An 18,676-nucleotide genomic window follows, 5' to 3' on the forward strand; every position below is an offset into this window, starting at 1 on the left:
TTTACATACGTATATCCGTATCTTGGTCCGAGTCTCTTCCTCACGAGATGATAGAGAGACATGCTAGGTAGTTATGCTACCATTTTTAAACACACTCGTTCGTCACAAGAGATTCACTCCCCTCTTTTCCCCCCTCCCCGTGGCGGAGTTAGGTACAAAAATTATACTCGCCATATGTCTAGTTTCTTTCCAGTGATTCCCAAGTTTTATCTTGTTTCTCTCTCTCTCTCTCTCTCTCTCTCCATCCAGTATTGCCGCATCAGCTTTCGCCAGAATAGCCTATGACCCACCAATTATCCCCATAAGCAAAAGCACACTTTAAACATGCCGAGCTACTGTGCAGGTCTTGAATACATCGTTCTATACCTAAGGGCTAGTCATTGTCTGAGCTATTTCTGGATACGCTTACTTACACACCAGGTGTTCGCAGTCAGTCTCTCGCATATTTTCTTGTCGAGCTGTCTTTTATTAGAGAAACTTGAGTGCCAATAAGACCCCCCCTAAAAAGCAAAAGCCTCATCTCGTCGCAGTTTGCCGTTAAATGACATGTGCCTCTCCTGAGCTAAAGCTAAAGAGGGGAGAAAGACGCGCCGATCTGTGGGTGATAGAATTTTCCATAACCGTTTATGCACTAAAACGGTAGTAACCTCCCTTTACGTAAAGAACGGCCAGAAAGTACGGTCCACCTTTATACTATGTAACGCACAGGCCAGTTTGCAGCGGGGAAGGATCAACAGTAGTAGGTTACCTAGGTACGTAAGGTATCATCGAGTTCGTAATCTGTAACCGTCCCCATACACCATGTAGGTACATCCGCGCCAAGACCTGACCATTGGATTGAGCATCTTAGTGGTTGTTCCCTGCTTGGTGTGTAGGCGTTGCGACTTGCTTATGTGTTGCTACGCTAGTTGTTCCAGGCGTTGAGGGAACTTGATTCTGATGTGTTGTATGTACGAGAGGCATCGATTGTGCAGGGCGACGGGAATTTAAAGGTGGTGTACTCCGTAGATCGCCTAGAATACGAGGACTCATCGAGTTCGGAAGAGCAGGCACTGGACGCTATTCATAGGGGTTTTACTCGATGTGGCTCTTTGCAATAGTTATTCCTTGCACATGCGTAAGTTCATAACCCTAGGTAACTAGAAGTTCGAGATTTACTTATCTCAGTAGGCTCAGGCTCTTCTATGAAAATGCGACTGCTTATCCAAGGAGGGAAATCAAAATGGTCCCCCGTACCCAACGGGAGAGCGGAGAGCTGTGATCTGGAGCAAGGGTTTCCCTGCATAATTACACGCCCAGGGGGGGTTTTTTTAGGCGGGCCAACGTCTGGAACCAGCCGTCTCGGTGCGGGCGACGGCATTTGGGGAACCCTTTTGGCAGCCACAGCTGGCAACGTCATCTTCGAAGAGCCTACTAAACTCCCAATCGCCAGCACAGACACAAAAAACGTTCGAGCTACCTTCTCCTCGGTCGCGAGGCCATCCAGACTGGGCCAGAACCGCTATGCTCAGACGGCAACAGCGTTTTACTACCTGCCAACATCTCTGATGCGATAATCTGCCTTGCCATCCTCTGCGGCCGACCTCTGCGCGCGCAAGATGATGTCTTCCACTACCGACGAGGACCCCTTCCTCCAGGTCCAACGGCAAGTAATTTCTCTGGCCCGCCTTGATGCGCCCGCCCGCAAACCCGGCACATTACCACTAACTAACACGCGCGACCCCAGAGATGTTCTGTCGCAGCTGTCGTCCGCGCGCCCGCTGTTCACGTCCTACCTGCGCATCCGCTCGCTGACCACGTCGGCGACCTCGCCGGAGCTAGCGTCGGCGCGCGCCGACCTCGAGTCGGCGCTGGCCGCGGCCGCCGAGGACCTGGCGGACCTCGTCGAGTCGGTCAAGGCCGTCGAGGGCGACCCGGCGCAGTACGGGCTGGACGCGGGCGAGGTGACGCGGCGCAAGCGGCTGGTGCAGGAGGTGGGCGGCGAGATTGAGGACATGCGCGAGGAGCTCGCCAAGACGGTGTCGCAGCAGGCGGTTGGTGGAGGACCAGGGGGGCGCCGCGGCGCCGGCGGAAGCGACCTCCCGGACCCGAGCGCGTTCGCCATCGCCGACGGCGACACGGACGGTGGCGACGACTACACGGCCGAGTTCGAGCAGCAGCAGCAGGAGGTGATGATGCGGGAGCAGGACCAGCACCTCGACGGCGTGTTCCAGACGGTGGGGAACCTGCGGCGCCAGGCCGACACCATAGGGCGCGAGCTGGAAGAGCAGGTCGAGATGCTCGAGGAGGTCGACAACCTGGCCAACCGCGTCGGCGGGAGGCTGCAGACGGGCATGGAGAAGCTCCGCTATGTCGTGCGTCGGAACGAGGACCGCCTTAGCAGCTGCTGTATCGGCGTGCTGATTATTGTGCTCATTGTCCTCCTGGTTCTACTCTTGTTATTATAGAAAACCTCGGACAGGCTGGGTGGGAAGCGGGGCGCCTCTTTCATCACCTCAATGCGTAGCATAGACGGGGTAAAGATGGACATGAGGTTTGGGGCTAGGCGTTTGAATTGCCCTTTTTTTTGTTTTCCTTTTCCAATGCGTCGGGTATAAGTTACACCGCTGGAACCAGCAGTCCTTTCTAACGGATACAACGTATGATTCGATTTACACGGTCAATATGAATTCCAAAAAGCTACTCTAAAATCCCTGATCTGAATTACCGAGACCTCGAGGCCTTAAAAATATTGAACGCCGATCCCCATACCTTGTTGCGCCCTGCACCCTCCCCTTCACCCGAGAGTTAACCCAGTGTCTCGCTTGAGCTGTTGCGCTAGCACCTCTAATGAGTTTACTGCTGGCGATTTCTCAGGCGCCCGAGCCGGGAAGTCGATCAGCGACGCGCGTAGCGCCGCAACGGCCGCGGTTCCATAGAATTCGATAAATTTGGTCTCGAAGTTCTGAATCATCGACTTCAGAACCACACATTGCGTGTTGGAGATTTCGTTTGGTGGTGTGTTGATGATCTTGGCCATGGCCGTCCAGAAATGCCGAGGCGGGTACGGATTTTCCTTCTTCGACGCGACAAACTTCCGCAGAGACACGGCCGCGAAGCCGGCGCCAAGGCCGGTCATACGGTCCACGTGCTGCTGTTCGGTGACCCATCGTCCGTTTTCCTTCCACCAGCCCAGCCGCTCCCTCCCTTGCTCGGTCTTCTCGCTCCCCCTATACCCAAAAAGCACCGGGCAAACGATTCGGAATTTGGTGATCAGGATGTCGATCATGGACACGCCGCGCCAGCCGAAATCTGGCTCGGAAAACGTGGCCGCAACGCAGACCCCAATAGGATCTGCCGCCTCTGGCTTTGCTCCTCCTTCACTAATGAACTGCAATATCACAGACTTGGAAAATGCGTTCAATAAATAGATGAACAGGGACGGCATCTGCACGTCGTTATGCACAGCGCCCTGGACCGGGTTCCGCGGCTCCGCAACAAAGTTGCTCAGGTCAACCAGCTGAGACTGTACCCTGTTTGCAAGCGCCTCACGCAAGACAGCTGCAATTCGTTGTTGCTGTTGCTTCTGTTAACACTGTGTCCTGGCACAGAGAATTTCTGAGTCCATACCTGTTGTCGATTGGCAGGCGCGCCACCGCCACCGAGCTGCCCAATAATCTTCCTGATTTCACGTCGCATATCGCCCATCCTTTCTTTCAAAGCACGGTTTGTCTTGGCCTGCTCCGCCATGGATTTTCGTAGCTCTTTCAGGTTCTTGTGGATTGTTGTATACCTGTCAACAGTAAGCTGCCCTGCAGGGGGGGCAGACTCTGGCCGGGCGGAACTGGCTCCATTGCTCCCCGCGCCATTGTTGAGCAAGTTACCAAAGCCTCCCGGAAACGGCGGCGGCCGGGGTGCTTCCGGGGTCCGGTTCTTCGCGGCAGTCGTTGCATTATCAACCGAAGGCCCGGGAGCAGCGGGCTGCGCAGCCGGCTGTGCCTTGCTGGATCCAAAAAGGCCCGGAGAAAAAGTTGTTGCGGGCGCTGGTGGCTTTGGTGTCGCGCTGCCGTTGGTTTGCGGCGGTAGCTGTGGCACCGAGCTCTGGTTGGAGACAGCGGAAGGTGTTGAGGTTGGGGCCGGGGTCGTCGACTCGGCGACGGCTGCAGCTCGAGACGGCTCGGGGAACCGCGGAATCGGCGGAGATGGAGGAGCCACAACCTTCGTCAACTTAAGCGCATGCAGACGCACGCGGTCAGCAGCGATTTGCTCCTCGACCTTAATCCTCTGCTCCTCCTGCTGCTTCTCGTCGAGGAGCTGCTGGCGTTCCTCCCTGCGCAGGTGGTCGCGATATACTCTCTCGGCATCCTCTCGTACGCGCTCGTGTTCTCTCTTCGCAAGTTCAAGCAATTGTTTATGTCGTGACTCGGAATTTCGGTCCTCGGAGAGGATTTCCATAATGACGGAGGACGACTGCGGGCTGGCGAACTGGAAGCTCCGACGGCGCGTGGGAGAAGAGCCTGCCATGGTTCTTGAAGGGGAGGAGAGGGAGGGCTGTAAAATGCCGATTGGTCCTATAATGCCATTTTTCGTGTGTGTACTTCGCAATGGCGGCAAAGGTCAAGGAGCGGTTTGGTAAGTGCTATGAGCTGAACTGCTAAACGTTGTTGGACAAAGATTCGTTGCGAATTGAAAGCCGCGTTAGAACGACCCTTGGGCGTGGTTATGTTCAGTTCGCGCTGAGTTGCTGTTCAAATCTGCAGTGAAACCCCATAACCCTAACCCTAACACGAGATGGCCTCTTTCTCCTTATTTCATCTGGTCTTTGACGACGCCATATTCACAACTTCAAGGTGCTGACAATCCGTCCGGAATACATAGGCACCTACCGTACGTGAAATACATGCTTATAATTACCTACACAAAATGTTTTGTGTCTCTGTCTGGTAGGAATTCCGAATCTCGTCGGGGACGCCTCCAATTCTTGACAAGCTCGGTGAGCGTGTGCGTGGGCGGATGTAATATTGGAAGTGTATCCGTATGTGAAAGTTCCCCAGTACTCCGTATATGCCCATCGTATGGAAAGAGTATTACTCGGGGCAGCTCACCAAGAAAACCCAAATCAGCCACCACGACCAAATAGCTAAGGTAGCTACCACAGCCAAGACGAAGAGTGCATTAGGTGCTGTTCGTTCGTAACCGCGAGGACAGAAGCACGTACTACCCCCCTTCCAGGTTATGGATGGATGTTTCGTGCTCCCATGTGCAACGCTAGCTTGGCAGCGTGTTTGGGACCTTTTGAGTGCTACGCCAGCAGTGCCGCTTCGGCCGGTGGCAGGCGCTACCCATCCCCTCCCCCACCGTCCTCTCAGGGAGTGTGCGGAAACATGGAGAGGATCTGCCATAGGCGCTCGCAGCCTCGTTCGTTTTCTTTTTCTCCCAAGTCACAGCTCTCCCTCTGGCCTCACCGGCCGGCCTCTCAAGTCAGGTGCTTAATCATTAGATTGCAGAGCTAAGGTTGGTCGATATCTAGGTAAGGTAGGTACACGACCTGATAGGGAAGGTAGATGCCTGGCTACGGTAGGTAGTCAGGTACCTATCCGTAATAGGGCACTTACACTATATTACCGCTAGACTTGCTAGGTAAATTTTGACAGATGCGCCCAGGGCAGGGGGTTTCCCAAGTGCGGAAGCCGCTGTGCGCTTTCGCTCAGTTCTGCAGCTCTAGCGCACCTCACTGTACGGGACTCGGCTCCACATTTTATTTCGGTAGCTGCCCCGGCGTCGCTGCAGCTGGAACGTGGGAGCACGTAACGCACGCATCCTGTGCCGTCCGTGGGCCCTCAGGCCTGGGGGGGGCGACCTTCTTGCTCAAATGCAACAACCTGCCTGATCCCAGGTGCGGCTGTTCATCGATCGTCATCAACAACCTCCGGGTTCCTACTCATTCGCACCCTCCTTGACCATCCCACTCCAGGCTTCCAGCTTCCTCCGTCTGAATACTCATCTATCCCTCACACTCCCTCTCGGTATTTCCCATCTTTCATTAACCTCTTTGGACCCAAAACCTTGCAGCAAACTGTCCTTTGACGACACCCCAACTCGGCGGCACTGGACCACCAAAAACAGACACCCACAGACACATACACACAACGCACGCCATTTGATTTGCTCGCATCACCGGTCCGCTGTTGTTCGCAAACGCAACAGAAACAATCTACATCGCACTCGACGTGCATCCGGGCTATCGGTCTTATTGCCGCCACCCGCCAGCGTGCTTGCTTGCCTGTCTCTTGCGATCTTGACCCATCATGGAGCAGCAGCAGCCTCAGCCTGGAGGCGTCCCAGGCCCGGCTGGCCGACGACTCCACATTGCCCATCGAAGAAGCCCTTCGGAGCTGACTCCATTGATGAGCATGTTCGCGAATCCCGGAAGTAAGCGTCCTTTTCTCTATCAAGTCCTCTTCCAAGCCCTGCCGTCTCTCGTCGACACTCTAAGGTTTAACGCCATGTGCTTTAACGCCATGTGCTGACCTGAACTTCCCCCCGCAGTGGAGCAGCTCGCCATTCAACAGCAGATCGAGCTGCTGCAACAGCAGCAGCAACAAATCCAAGCTACTCATCAGCAATATGTAAACTTGGGCATGATAGCGCCTAACCAGACCCTGGGTCCCGGAAGCGGCTTCAATCCTTTGCAGGCGACGGGTGCCATGCCCAACCTCTCTCCGCAGACCGGCTTCCAGTTCCCCAACCAGCTACAACAGCAAAATGTGTCTCTGGCTCCTCCTACTCAGCCCCTGTCACATCGCCGTAATCAATCGGCTCTTCCGAATATGGGTATGGGACCGCCTCCGGCTCCCTCGTCCGGCGCTTCTGGGTCTGCCTTCGGCAATTTTGATAACTCGCAGGGCCACGGACGGGAGAACGCTGGTGCTCGTGGAGGACGCGGCGGCGGCCCCCCCGGGGGCGGCGGCGGCCACCAAAGGCGACACTCTTTGGCCTTGGCCGATGCCAAGAAGGCCGCCGAACTGGCCCAGCAAAAACGAACCACGTCCGCCTTTCAGTTCCCTGCCCCTGGCGCTTCGGGCTCTGCTGAGAAGCCCGAGGACGAAGCGAAAGGGGCAAGTGTTGCCCAAACCCCAGCCGACGGCCAGATAGCGCAGGGGTCATCCTATCGCGGTGGTCGCGGTGGTGGACATGGCCGCAGCCAGAGCATGGCCGTTGGTGCCAACGGGCGCGGGGGCGGCCGTGGAGGAGGCGGTATGCATTTCTCATCCGATTCCCTCAGCCAGCAAGGTAATGATTTCAACCGCCGTGGTGGTGGTCATGCTCGCACAGGTTCGCGAAACTTTGACGGTAACTGGCGCAACCAGAGCCAGAACCAGGGCGGCCAGGACCAGACGGGTGGGACTGGTCAGAATCAGGGCTTTCAGCCGGGCCATCGGAGCCGTGGCTCGGTCAACCATCAGTCGATCTCGTCGATTGGAGCTTTCCAGTACCCTGGTCAGCCCCAGCTGGTTCAGATCCCTAACCAGATGATGATTCCGGGACTTTATCCCGGGCAGCAGCTCAACCCCATGCAGCTCACCCAGCTGCAGGCTCTCCAGGTCGCCTCAATGGGCAGTCAGCACATGGCTGGCCTCCAGGCTAGTCAGCATGCACCTCAAATGGCAGCCCAGCAGCCTCAGCAGCAGCAGCAGCAGCAGCAGCAGCGGAAGACTCTTTTCACTCCTTATCTTCCCCAGGCTACTCTTCCCGCTCTGCTGGGTGACGGACAACTCGTGTCCGGCATTCTTCGGGTGAACAAGAAAAACAGGAGCGACGCCTATGTTTCGACTCAGGATGGCTTGCTTGATGCCGACATTTTCATCTGTGGTAGCAAGGACCGCAATCGCGCGCTCGAGGGCGACCTGGTTGCCGTCGAGCTTCTTGATGTTGATGAAGTGTGGTCCCAGAAACGCGAGAAGGAGGAAAAGAAGAAACGCAAGGACATTACCGACACTCGTTCTGGATCTACCGCTGGAAACAGCCAAAACAATGGCAATGGCGACGACAATGGCGGCGGCGATGGCATTCGCCGGCGTGGCAGTCTCAGACAACGTCCTACGCAGAAGAAAAATGACGATGTTGAAGTTGAAGGCCAGAGCCTTCTTCTTGTGGAGGAAGAGGAGATCAATGATGAACAGAAACCACTCTACGCTGGCCACATTGTCGCTGTCATAGAGCGAGTGGCAGGTCAGATGTTCTCGGGTACCCTGGGTTTGCTGCGCCCCAGCAGCCAGGCAACCAAGGAGAAGCAGGAGGCGGAACGGGCCGCCAGGGATGGGAACCCGGGCCGACAGCAGGACAGCCGATCGCAGGAGAAACCCAAGATTGTCTGGTTCAAGCCAACCGATAAGCGCGTCCCTCTGATTGCTATTCCTACCGAACAGGCGCCTCGGGACTTTGTCGAGAAGCATCAAGACTATGCCGACCAAATCTTTGTGGCTTGCATCAAGCGATGGCCCATCACGTCACTTCATCCATTTGGCACTCTTGTCGAGAAGCTAGGGAGAATGGGTGATCTCAAGATTGAAACGGACGCTCTTCTCCGTGACAACAACTTTGCGTCGGACGAGTTTTCGGATGCTGTTTTGCGTAGCGTTGGTCTGCAAGATTGGTCAATCGCAAAAGAAGACGAGGCCGCTGTCGCCGCTCGTCGGGACTTCCGCAAAGAGTCCGTCTTCTCGCTTGACTTGGACGGCTCTGTCGAGCTCGGCAACGGCGTCCATATCAAGTCGCTTCCTGATGGCAAGATCGAGATTGGTATTCATGTGCCCGATGTAACCCACTTCGTCAAGCCAAACTCTCTTGTCGATCGCGAGGCCAAGAAGCGTGGCACCGCTGTCCACCTTGTGAACAGGTTTTGTGCCCTGCTTCCGCCAAAGTTGTCAACCGAGCTCTGCTCTCTTGTTGCCCACGAAGATCGTTTGACTGTCAGCATTGTTTTCCATGTCAACCCACATACGGGCGCCGTTGCCGAAGGCGATACCTGGGTTGGCAAAGGCATTGTCAAGAGCGCCGGCACGCTGTCGCTAGCTGATATTGACGAGGCCTTGTCCGGTCGGCCAGGCTTTGCCCATGACGCCGTCCAGGCCAAGGATGTTCAAATTCTCAACGTAAGCAATTTCTTCCCGGCCGGATTGTGTCCTGACTGACGTTTGTAGGCTATTGCCCAGAAATTCCGTGAAGCAAGACTGGGTGCTGGTGGCGAACCCATTGCTCCTCTTCGGCTCCTTGCGCTGCTGGACGACGAGAATATTCCCGTCAAGCATAATCTGTTCGACTCGAGCCAGGCAACGGAGCTGGTCGAAGAGCTCATGCACAAGGCGAATGCCTATGTCGCCCAGCGTTTAATTCAAGCGCTCCCCGAAAAGGCGCTCCTGCGCAGACAGTCTCCCCCTAACCCACGCCGCCTGCAGACGATTGTTGACCGCATGACGGCCCTGGGTTACGATACTGACCCCTCCAGCAGCGGAACCCTCCAAAACGGCCTGTTCAAGGTTGACGATGCCGAGATTAGAATGGGAATGGAGACGTTGCTGCTGAAATCGATGCAGCGGGCTAAATACTACATTGCCGGCAAGACGGTCCAGCATCTCTGGCCCCACTACGCTCTGAACTTGCCGCTTTACACTCATTTTACTAGCCCAACTAGACGCTACGCTGACGTCATTGTTCACCGCCAACTCGAGTCTGTCCTTTCTGATGGCAAGATTGAATACAATGAGGATTTGGAAAACCTCGTCAAGACTGTCGAGTCTTGCAATACCAAGAAAGACTCGGCGCAAAACGCCCAGGACCAGAGCGTCCATATTGAATCATGCCGCACCATGGACAAGAAACGCCAAGAAGTCAATGGAGATCTGATCAGCGAGGGCATCGTTGTTTGCGTATACGAGTCGGCCTTTGATGTTCTCATCCCCGAATGGGGTTTTGAGAAGCGGGTGCATTGCGATCAGCTACCGCTGAAGAAGGCCGAGTTCAGAAAGGAGAAGAGAGTCCTTGAGCTCTACTGGGAGAAGGGCGTGCCCAGCTCAGCCTATGTGCCCGAGGACGAGCGACCGAAAGCCGCTGCCTCGCAGAGGGTCTCGAATGCCATGGTTGCCGCCCGACAGGCTGAGGAGGCCGAGAGGGCTAGGAGAGAACGAGAGGAGGCCGCACGCAAGCAGATTGATACGGGAACGATCTCAACTGATGACACTGACGCCCTCTTTGATGATGACGAGGATAACGCGTCTGATATTACTGAGGCGATGGCGGGGGCTTCATTGGCCGAACGGCCGACACAGAGCGTTCCCGGCTCGCCGGCCCGGTCTTCGTCGAATGCGGCGGGAACTCTCCACCGCACCCGGTCCGACTCAAAGGTGCCGGTTGCAGATGCCCCGGAGACTCGTCTCACCAACAAAGAGAAGTACCTGAAGCTTTTCAAGCTGAGGGAGGAGGGCGGCGAATATATCCAGGATGTGACAGAGATGACTCGGGTTCCCGTCATCTTAAAGACGGATCTCACTAAGAGTCCACCGTAGGTGGCCACATGATCTACGTTCCACATACACGGCTAACACTATTCTAGATGCTTGACCATTCGCTCGCTCAATCCATACGCGCTCTAGATGTCCCGCTTGGCTCAGAAGTTGGTTCCCAGTGATGGGAAACAAGGCTTCTGAATGGTGGGGAGAAAGTGCCTTGTATGGCAGAGAGAAGTTGAGGGCAGTTGGCTATTAGAGGCGGGGGGGAGAATTGAGAGATGAAGTGAAGGGAGCATGAAGGAAGATTGACACGAATCTGTTCCCTGGGGAAGATGCCCGACGATGGTATTGTTGTTGTCTGATGCTAATATTGGAGGTGCATTTCCGGACGCGGTGATTAGTTAGCAGCAGCATTACGAGCATAATAGCCGGCAGTAGTGCTAGAGGGACCACAAAAGGAGAGACAGAGCAGAGGAAGCCCGGCGAAAAAGAAATACACAAGACGGCCATCTAATATCCAGAGAAGCATTTGCGCCGCACTTTGGCAGGTATAATGGCATACAAGTCAAGTTTTTTCCCGGCGTGCCGACAGGTTTCATGAGATCTACAGGCTATAGGAGTGTGACAGGACAAAGGAGCAAGGGTTGGTCGGGCTCGCACTTTAACTCTCGGCATAGAACGGGGGCGAATCCCGCGCTTGAGGTTCAACGTGGGCAGAAACGCCGTGCGACACCGGAAACTCGATGATCTGCGGCCGCATATGTCTTGGCCATCTTCTAGCTTTCGATCCTTCTGCCTTATGTCTGCAGCTGCCTTCCCAGGTACCGCTTAGTGTCCTTCAGTCGCATCTCAGACTCAGACTCCAGACAGCGGGACGATAATGACTTACCATATTGCTAGAATGGACTGCTCCCTGTGTAAACGGAGGAAGGCTAAAGGTTGAGGGCGTGAACAGAGCTATCTATTCTGTTATCTGTCCGTCACGTAAACGTGGGTGGCGAAAGCGGGTAGAAGATAATAATGGAACTACCGTACCTTACCTAGTACCTTAGTTACAAGGTAAGGTAAGGTATGGCCGGAAGAGAGTAAGTGGGTTGAGAAGCAGCTCGTGCACGGAGCCGATACTGCCCCTTTCCAAGAGCCGGCGGCCGTCTTTCTATGCCTGATCTGCAGATGCACACTTTGAGATTCAGAAAGGCAGGACATCGGATGCCCTTAGCCGACGGGAGTCTCCTCTTTGACGGATTTAGTAGGTACCAGTCTAGTTCTTGCATACGTGGAAGGAGAAGGCCAGAAGTCGTGGCTTCCATCTCTGTCCCTCTTGCCCTGCAAGTTGAAAAGATTGCGAAACCTTCCCAACTAGTGGAGCGTAGGTTGACCCTCGCCAAGATGTTTCCAGAAACTGCAATGGTGCTACAACACAAATGACGGCGAATCCTGCCGTCTCCCTAGGTCGTTTCCCCCATACCCCGAGTAAGGTATGCTCCCCTTGCATCGTCCGCAACCTCAACTTGGACGTGGGGGCTCGTTTACGGAGGCTGACGTGCGGACGGGAATTCCATCCTCACGAACGCTCCTGCCGGGACAGACAGCTCCAGCTCTGATGCAAGCCCATGGCGGGTGTTCTGCCCTACCTTATACCTTAACTATGTGCGCCGAGCCTAGGTCGTCAACCCAGACCTGGTCCGCCAAAGCCAGCCGACCTACCACGCCCTTTGCTGAGACGTACCTTTCTTTACCACTGACATTGATCGCCACGTTCACACCTTCTACTTCGCATATGTGCCCCGTATGCACCGCAAGGTTGATCAGTGCCTAGCCTTGCCGGATGCACTGCAGTATCGGTATATGAAGCCGACCACTCAGAGATGATGTTGCGGATCGTGACCTCAACTCAGCGGAGATCCACTCGGGTCTGGCTTCAAGATCCCCAATCCCCAAGAACAGACCGTCCCTGGCGACAAGCAAGCCAGCAAAGGCCTCGGATGGGTTTCCCCACGCCGACCCGAGCTTGGCGGCGACAAACAACACGCCAAGCGCGACGGAATAAACAACATTCAAGCTTAATTATATCACAGCGGAGCCATGGGCCCCTCGATCAACTGACGGGGGCGGCCTTCTGAGAGACTTGAGACAGAACCTGGGCTTGGCTCTCTCGTATGCTAGTCATTTGGGTGCCATTTACTCGAGGTGCCTCCCCCGACTTGTTCAACGGCAAGGCCCCCGGCCGACGCTTCGACGAGGCTGGGGGTTGGGCGTTTTGGAAACACGGCTAAAAGACTGACTCGGCGTCAAGATGCATTCCATCGAGTTTCTGTGCTTCGGGAGCACTGCTTGCACAGAGCCGCGGGCGGGCACGTCCTCCAGCACGCACCCGGAAGCGAGATGCAACTGTCAGAGCTCGGTTATATTAATATTAGGGTGAGGGTCCGGTTCTGCAGCGGTCCGTCGGATTGAAACGTGCCTGAGACGTGCATCAAGGGTGTCACGTCGCAGACCCCCAACACCTGCCCCGACGGGCCCTAGCGGGGCTCTCCGTTGCAACCCCCTAGTGCTGGGCGGCCCAGCGTGGTCGGCCGGTTGCTTGCCCGATTCCCGCTGAGGCACTGCACACCCGATTCCAGGGCTCCATGGAGCCCCAGAAGCGTGCTGTCCCAGTAGCCTAAAGCGCGACCCGGCCGCCGACCAGGGACAGGAATGTCCTTCATCCCAACCTTAAACAGCGGGGCGCCCCCTGATTGGCCGTATTCAGCCTCAAGCACCCGTGAAGACGACCATGGACGTCGACAGCAACGACGGTGCGCCTGTCACTATGTCGCCACGCGTGCAGCAAGGGGGCTAGGACTGCCCTACCTTAGTGTCGAGAAACGAAACGGGCCAGATCTGCCACCCTACTCTCTTCAGCACTCCTGCCATCTGAACTCCAAGACCCCCCAGTCAGTCTCGTCTCCCTCGGAACATGACGGAGACTCTTGGCAACCCTGGACCGGAAACTCGAGCTGGATCAAGCAGTGACCCCGCGAGTGCGGGCCGTGAGGTTTCTCAAGCTCCCTCCCTTACGCTCTCGCTGACGCTCATGCCCATACCCACGCCCACGCCCCGAGCGTGCTGAGTACTACACTACTATAGTACTACTGTAGGGCGTCCAATGCCGGGGTGTGCCGCGCAACCTCACTCTCTCCCACACACTCGCCTCTTGCATTACTCTTGGTACTCCCCGGACCCTGTTCAGCTGTCTGGGAGGGGAGCGTGTCGATGCGGGCCCCGGAACGGCCAGAAGCCGCTGGCCAGGAACATTTCTTGGCGGCCTTTTCTTTATCCATGCCCGTTTCCCGCCGGCCTCTGCTGTGTATTTCCCCTCCTTTCCTCTCTTGACTCTCCATCCCACGCTTGCTGTGTTTGTGTTCTGTTCCTCATCTCCACCCAAAGCGCTGGTCTGCTTTCACTCTCCTTCAACCAGCTCCGTCTGTCTCTCTCTACGCCTCTCGTTGCGACGGTCTTACGTCTTCTTAATATCTTGTAATACATTCTCCCCGGGTGGGCCTCTTATTACTAGACAGCCAGGCTGGTCTTTGCTCTATACGCACTCTCGCCGCTTTTTAGACGGAAAGAAAGAGAAAGGGAATCAGAGGAAATAAAGGGGAAATCAAGGAAACCGCAATCAAGAACACAACCGACAAGATGCCTTCCATCATCAAATCTCTTGGGGCAGTCGTGGCAGGACTGGCGGCTGTCGCCTCGGCGCTACCAGCATCCACGACGCTGGCCAAGATCCAGGACGTTGTGAAGCGCCAGAACGCTGCGGCCGCCGCAGCAGGCCTTACCGATATTGATATTCTGCAATTGTAAGGATTTTGATGCCAAGAAACAACCCACACGAGACGAAATCTTGACTGACATGTGTTTTCCTTCCCCAAAGCGCCTTGACGTTGGAGTGGCTCGAGGCTTCATTCTACCAGCAAGGCTTTGCCAAGTTTCCCGCGTCAGACTTCACTGCTCTTGGGCTGTCCGACAAGGAGATCCAGGACCTGACCGGCATTGGCGGCACCGAAGAGGCTCATGTCGTGCTATTGCAAAGCGCCATCGCTCAGGCTGGTGTCCAACCGGTGCAGCCCTGCACCTACAACTTCGGCTTCACGGATGCCGCAGGCATGGTCGCCACGGCCGCAGTGCTCGAGAACGTCGGTGTGTCGGCTTACCTCGGCGCCGCCGCCCTGGTCTCGGACGGCAGCATCCTCACCACTGCTGGTAGCATTCTCACCACCGAGGCCCGCCATCAGAGCGTCATCCGCGTTGCTAGCAAGCTTGTTGCCGTCCCGCAGGCCTTTGACACGCCCTTGTCGGCCAAGCAGGTCTTTTCGCTCGCCGCTCCCTTCATCGCGAGCTGCCCGGAAGGAAGCAACCTTATCCTTACCGCGTTCCCGACTCTGACTATGGCCGCTGGCCAGAGCGCCCAGGCTATCCAGACTGGCGCTACCATCCAGCTCCAATCAGACGCCGCGGCCACGGCTACTTTCTGTGCCTTCACGACCGGCGGCCTTATCGGCGGTACTGCCTTCACGCCTTTCCAGTCCGCGACAGGCTGCGTTGTTCCCCCCAACTTGGCTGGCATTGTCTACGTCAACCTCGCTAGCGCCGGTCCCTTGACAGGCAAGCTCACCGACGACATCATCCTGGCCGGCCCCATGGTGATGCAGGTATCATAGAGAGCTAAGCTGTTATTCTATTCGGAGTGGACTTGCTCATTGTGATCCAGCCATGAGCTCCGCCTGTTCCTCCTATTCTTTCTTATTTTTATTTTCTCTCTTCACAGTGGAGTGTGTACAAAGCCGTTGATGTGGACCACGGGGGAGAGAGAAAGAATGGGGCCCGTTTCCAGTCTGAGATATGGAAGTTTTTTTGCCTCCATAATCTCCTGATGGTACCTCCCTGTTTTCCTTTTTCTTTGGTTGCTCTGATTTAGAGGGTGGCCAGATAGGAGGAAGGACTGGGGGAAATGAATGGCACGACTGCATAGACAAGACAACCACGCTCCCAAAATACCAAGCGAGAGAGATGAACCCGATTTGTTATTATACCTTTTGTTTTTCTTCTTCTTTTTATATCTTCTGTCTTCTCTTCTCTCGTAAATGGGGTCGCTCATGTGCGTTTATAGCATAAGCCATAGCCTGTACATAATCTATTTTGTATTGACATGAATATTCACCATTGTGGGAAAAAAAGGGAATAAAAATAAAAATCTACTGGGCAAGCGCAGAATATCATGTATTACCACCTCGAGAGGAAGACGGGTTTGTATATTATTGGTCGTTTCGTTTAATCTTTACTATTTTCTTCCTTTACTGTTTTCTCTCATCACGTTTTATGATGGGTAGGGGATGGCAATTTGCTTGCTATCATGCCGCTCCGTGCCGTGCCGTGGTCCGAAGGTCTGGAGAAAACAGGAATTGGAATGGGGAACTGTTGATTAATTCTCTTTCATTTGTTTATTTCACGCCTTTTGGAAGTAAATTTTTACAGCCTTGAATCGTAAGAGAGATCCAGCCGTCCAATCATTTGACTTTTTGCTATACGACGGCAAATACTTGGCTAAATATATTTTACAGTATATGCGCAGTAATGGATCTAACTATCGAAGTCCCTTCTTAACTAGACGAAATAGAGAGATCCAGTATTTTCTTTCGTCTACTCTTGATGCGACTTCCACAGCTAGATCTAATTGTCACCGAAGTGCGATAGCGTATACTCATCACCACGCACACACCAAAAGTGGACACAGTTAGGCATCTGCCGCGGTACAGCAAAATGGTCAAACAGTTTAACGGCACCGATAGAGTGACACCGGCGAGATATAGTGTGTTGTGGTTGACGGCGCGTACGTATATATTCTTGTACACTGTTGTCCAGATAGAGGGTTTCTACTATTTAACGGGTCTGCTGTATATTGTCGGCCGCCGCCCCTTTCTCGCCTGGCTGCTGGCCCTCGACTCGCCGTCTATTCACTTTAGCCGCGCTTTCGATTACCGCGCGCCGCACGACATCCCCCGTGGCGCCCACCCCGAGCGGCTTAACCAGCGGCCGCCGGTGCTCTGCCGCCTCATTGTGGTCGTGCAGTACGTCGCAGCGATCGGGTCCGTCGTCAATGTATGGCTGCAGGCGTGGGAGCTCGGCATTCAGACTTTCTGCACCGTAGCGCCCAACTTCTTCCTCGCGCCAGCTCTGTGGACCGTGCTGCGTGTGTTCCTGCATCTGCTGAGCATGATTTTGGTACGGCTGCGGATCCGGCGCAACTGCGGTGGGGTTGAGGCCGGAGAGGTCATGGGTTGGCGGCGGTGGCTGAAGACGGTGCTGCCGCGCTGCATGGGATACCGAGTTCCGCCTCTGCGTGACGCAGAAAGGCGTGAGTGTCGACAAATTCAAGGAGGGCATGTTGTTCGTCGGCGTCGCTTGGTTCCTCCACATCCTCTACGTCGCACACACCCTTTTCTGCACCCTCGTCTTCTCGAGCTTCGTCTTTATCGGTACCAGAGATGCTGTCGGCGTCCTCAGCCGCCTCATGGCGTCAGCCATCTGCTGCCGCGTCATTATCATGTACGAGATTTCCGGCTTGCGCGAGGCATACCTGGCCAGCAATCCCTGCCCGGACTCGTCTGGTCCTACTACTGTGGTCAGCTACGTCGATGGAAGAAAGGGTGTGGACCAGCCACCACGTCCCAGCGGTGAATCCAGTGGCGGCGGCGATGACAGCTCGCCCATGGGAATGCCGTTGACTACCTGGGGTGAACAGCTGGTTTCTCAACTTTCCATAACCCGCTACTAGCTTCACTTTGCAAGGGGGGCCCAAATTGTCCTAGCCACGGATGCCTAGACGTGGGTTGTCTGGACATGTTGTGTTATTATGGTGCGATGACTGTTATGAAAATTGTTGATACTTCCATTCCCATTTTTCTCTTCATGTTATTTTTGGCTTCGAATAGGGGGGTCGTCCGAGTAACCAAACACAGTTGGAGCTCCACGAGAACCGGATCTCAAGCAAACAAATGCACCCGGCCCTGTAAAACGAAGAGGAGAGAAGTTGCGTGTTTTTTTCACTTGTAACTTTTAATGGTATCTGATTTGATGTTGGGTATTTCTTCTCACAAAATAATATGAAGTCCTTCTGGTCATCTCAGCTTGGTCAACGTCGGATGAACGGCGTACAGGCCCTACCGAGCAATTGTCAAATGACCAAAGCATGTGGTGAATACTCCGGCAACACCAACTTTGCACAACCCCCCGGCTCGAATGGGGTTCCTGTACTATTGTTTGTCAGTAAAAGTCATCCGTCGCATCACCAGGTCATCGAACCACACAGAGCACAAGAATGAGTAGATGGATGTGGCCGTGGCCCAAAGGGGTTGCCGAAGAAAAAGAAAAGAGTGAAATTTTGAACGGTTGCATCGAATAAATAAATGCCTCTCTGGCCAAGGCTTCAGCTCGTTATTAGTAGATGGTATATCGTCATGATCATAATTGACTCAAGGAAGGTTCTTAGCTGAAAATGGGCCTCGCGTGTGCAAGGCTGACGGCCTCAGACTGTAGAGGATCCAAAAGACGGCGTCCTGCTCGCACCCCTAGCATGGGCAAATGCCGAAAAGCTTAATTTTTCTTCCCCCTCGTCCTGCCTTCCCCTCCTCTAGGTTTCACTACCAATAATAAATGGGGGTGTGGCGCGCAGAGGCAACGACATGAGTAGTCGGCGGTTGCGAAATCGGAGCTCAGCGGCGAGGCCGTGAGGCTAGATGGTTCATGCTGTATGCTCGCGATAAGTTCCCGGAAGAGAGATTTTTTTGCTCCATTCTCTTTACCCCTCTGCCAGGATGCGGTCTCCGTGCAAATTCTTGGAGGGACAGAGCCCCCCAAACAACTAATGACCTGCATGAGGCAGATGGCCAATCGATGTGGCGGGATAAGAGTAGGGCCCGCCAAGGCAGTAGGCCGTTGCGGCTACTCCACCATCAGTCTATTGGCCGGAGCTGGCCAGAGCTGGCCAGCCTGTTTCTAGAAGGGGTCTAAAGCGCGCAACGCATCTGAATGGATTAGATGTTTGATGGTCTTGCTCGAACACCACCACCAATCACGGACCGGCGCGGGCTGCGATAAGACGACTGCTACGCGGGTCACCATGACTATCGATTGAGATATTTTCT

General features: G+C 54.9%; 6 protein-coding genes across 6 annotated transcripts; 4 read left to right on the top strand and 2 right to left on the bottom strand.

Annotated features, from left to right (window-relative positions):
* Positions 1–1,343: 1,343 nt before the first annotated feature.
* On the top strand, positions 1,344–2,726 carry B0T26DRAFT_148459 (SNARE domain-containing protein). The gene is made up of 2 exons (XM_060433449.1): positions 1,344–1,645; positions 1,727–2,726. The coding sequence occupies exons 1-2, from the start codon at positions 1,599–1,601 to the stop codon at positions 2,445–2,447; spliced, it is 768 nt and encodes a 255-aa protein (XP_060300746.1). The 5' UTR covers positions 1,344–1,598; the 3' UTR covers positions 2,448–2,726.
* Positions 2,727–2,776: 50 nt separating this feature from the next.
* B0T26DRAFT_638362 (GLE1-like protein-domain-containing protein) lies at positions 2,777–4,503 on the bottom strand (the record flags this gene model as incomplete). The annotated part of the gene is made up of 2 exons (XM_060437024.1): positions 2,777–3,556; positions 3,610–4,503. The coding sequence occupies 2 exons, from the start codon at positions 4,501–4,503 to the stop codon at positions 2,777–2,779; spliced, it is 1,674 nt and encodes a 557-aa protein (XP_060300747.1).
* Positions 4,504–6,177: 1,674 nt separating this feature from the next.
* B0T26DRAFT_148503 (uncharacterized protein) lies at positions 6,178–10,642 on the top strand. The gene is made up of 3 exons (XM_060433450.1): positions 6,178–6,411; positions 6,529–9,134; positions 9,183–10,642. The coding sequence occupies exons 1-3, from the start codon at positions 6,288–6,290 to the stop codon at positions 10,542–10,544; spliced, it is 4,092 nt and encodes a 1,363-aa protein (XP_060300748.1). The 5' UTR covers positions 6,178–6,287; the 3' UTR covers positions 10,545–10,642.
* Positions 10,643–14,168: 3,526 nt separating this feature from the next.
* B0T26DRAFT_639877 (ferritin-like domain-containing protein) lies at positions 14,169–15,193 on the top strand (the record flags this gene model as incomplete). Its single annotated transcript, XM_060437176.1, has 2 exons — positions 14,169–14,332; positions 14,407–15,193. The coding sequence occupies 2 exons, from the start codon at positions 14,169–14,171 to the stop codon at positions 15,191–15,193; spliced, it is 951 nt and encodes a 316-aa protein (XP_060300749.1).
* Positions 15,194–16,415: 1,222 nt separating this feature from the next.
* Positions 16,416–17,106, top strand: B0T26DRAFT_613527 (uncharacterized protein; the record flags this gene model as incomplete). Its single annotated transcript, XM_060435937.1, has 2 exons — positions 16,416–16,802; positions 16,861–17,106. Coding segments are annotated over 2 exons (633 nt in total), but the record flags the coding sequence as incomplete, so codon positions are not given.
* A 428-nt stretch (positions 17,107–17,534) lies between these two features.
* B0T26DRAFT_148619 (uncharacterized protein) lies at positions 17,535–18,085 on the bottom strand. The gene is made up of 3 exons (XM_060433451.1): positions 17,838–18,085; positions 17,697–17,785; positions 17,535–17,643 (listed from the first exon to the last, which is right to left on the bottom strand). The coding sequence occupies exons 1-3, from the start codon at positions 17,925–17,927 to the stop codon at positions 17,589–17,591; spliced, it is 234 nt and encodes a 77-aa protein (XP_060300751.1). The 5' UTR covers positions 17,928–18,085; the 3' UTR covers positions 17,535–17,588.
* Between the last annotated feature and the right edge of the window lie 591 nt (positions 18,086–18,676).

This window comes from Lasiosphaeria miniovina (genome assembly GCF_030549165.1).
Source record: "Lasiosphaeria miniovina strain SMH2392-1A chromosome Unknown B0T26scaffold_2, whole genome shotgun sequence".
In the NCBI taxonomy this organism is placed as follows: domain Eukaryota; kingdom Fungi; phylum Ascomycota; class Sordariomycetes; order Sordariales; family Lasiosphaeriaceae; genus Lasiosphaeria; species Lasiosphaeria miniovina.

What these genes read in the sequence shown, in the direction of transcription:
- B0T26DRAFT_148459 (XM_060433449.1), top strand. Translation starts at nt 1,599, where the DNA reads ATGATGTCTTCCACTACCGACGAGGACCCCTTCCTCCAGGTCCAACG. An exon ending in CCCTTCCTCCAGGTCCAACG is followed by an intron (nt 1,646 to 1,726) that starts GCAAGTAATTTC and finishes GCGCGACCCCAG; the next exon opens with AGATGTTCTGTCGCAGCTGT.
- B0T26DRAFT_148503 (XM_060433450.1), top strand. Translation starts at nt 6,288, where the DNA reads ATGGAGCAGCAGCAGCCTCAGCCTGGAGGCGTCCCAGGCCCGGCTGGC. An exon ending in CATGTTCGCGAATCCCGGAA is followed by an intron (nt 6,412 to 6,528) that starts GTAAGCGTCCTT and finishes TTCCCCCCGCAG; the next exon opens with TGGAGCAGCTCGCCATTCAA. An exon ending in AGGATGTTCAAATTCTCAAC is followed by an intron (nt 9,135 to 9,182) that starts GTAAGCAATTTC and finishes TGACGTTTGTAG; the next exon opens with GCTATTGCCCAGAAATTCCG.
- B0T26DRAFT_148619 (XM_060433451.1), bottom strand. Translation starts at nt 17,927, where the DNA reads ATGCAACCGTTCAAAATTTCACTCTTTTCTTTTTCTTCGGCAACCCCT. An exon ending in TACTCATTCTTGTGCTCTGT is followed by an intron (nt 17,786 to 17,837) that starts GTGGTTCGATGA and finishes GACAAACAATAG; the next exon opens with TACAGGAACCCCATTCGAGC. An exon ending in GGTCATTTGACAATTGCTCG is followed by an intron (nt 17,644 to 17,696) that starts GTAGGGCCTGTA and finishes GATGACCAGAAG; the next exon opens with GACTTCATATTATTTTGTGA.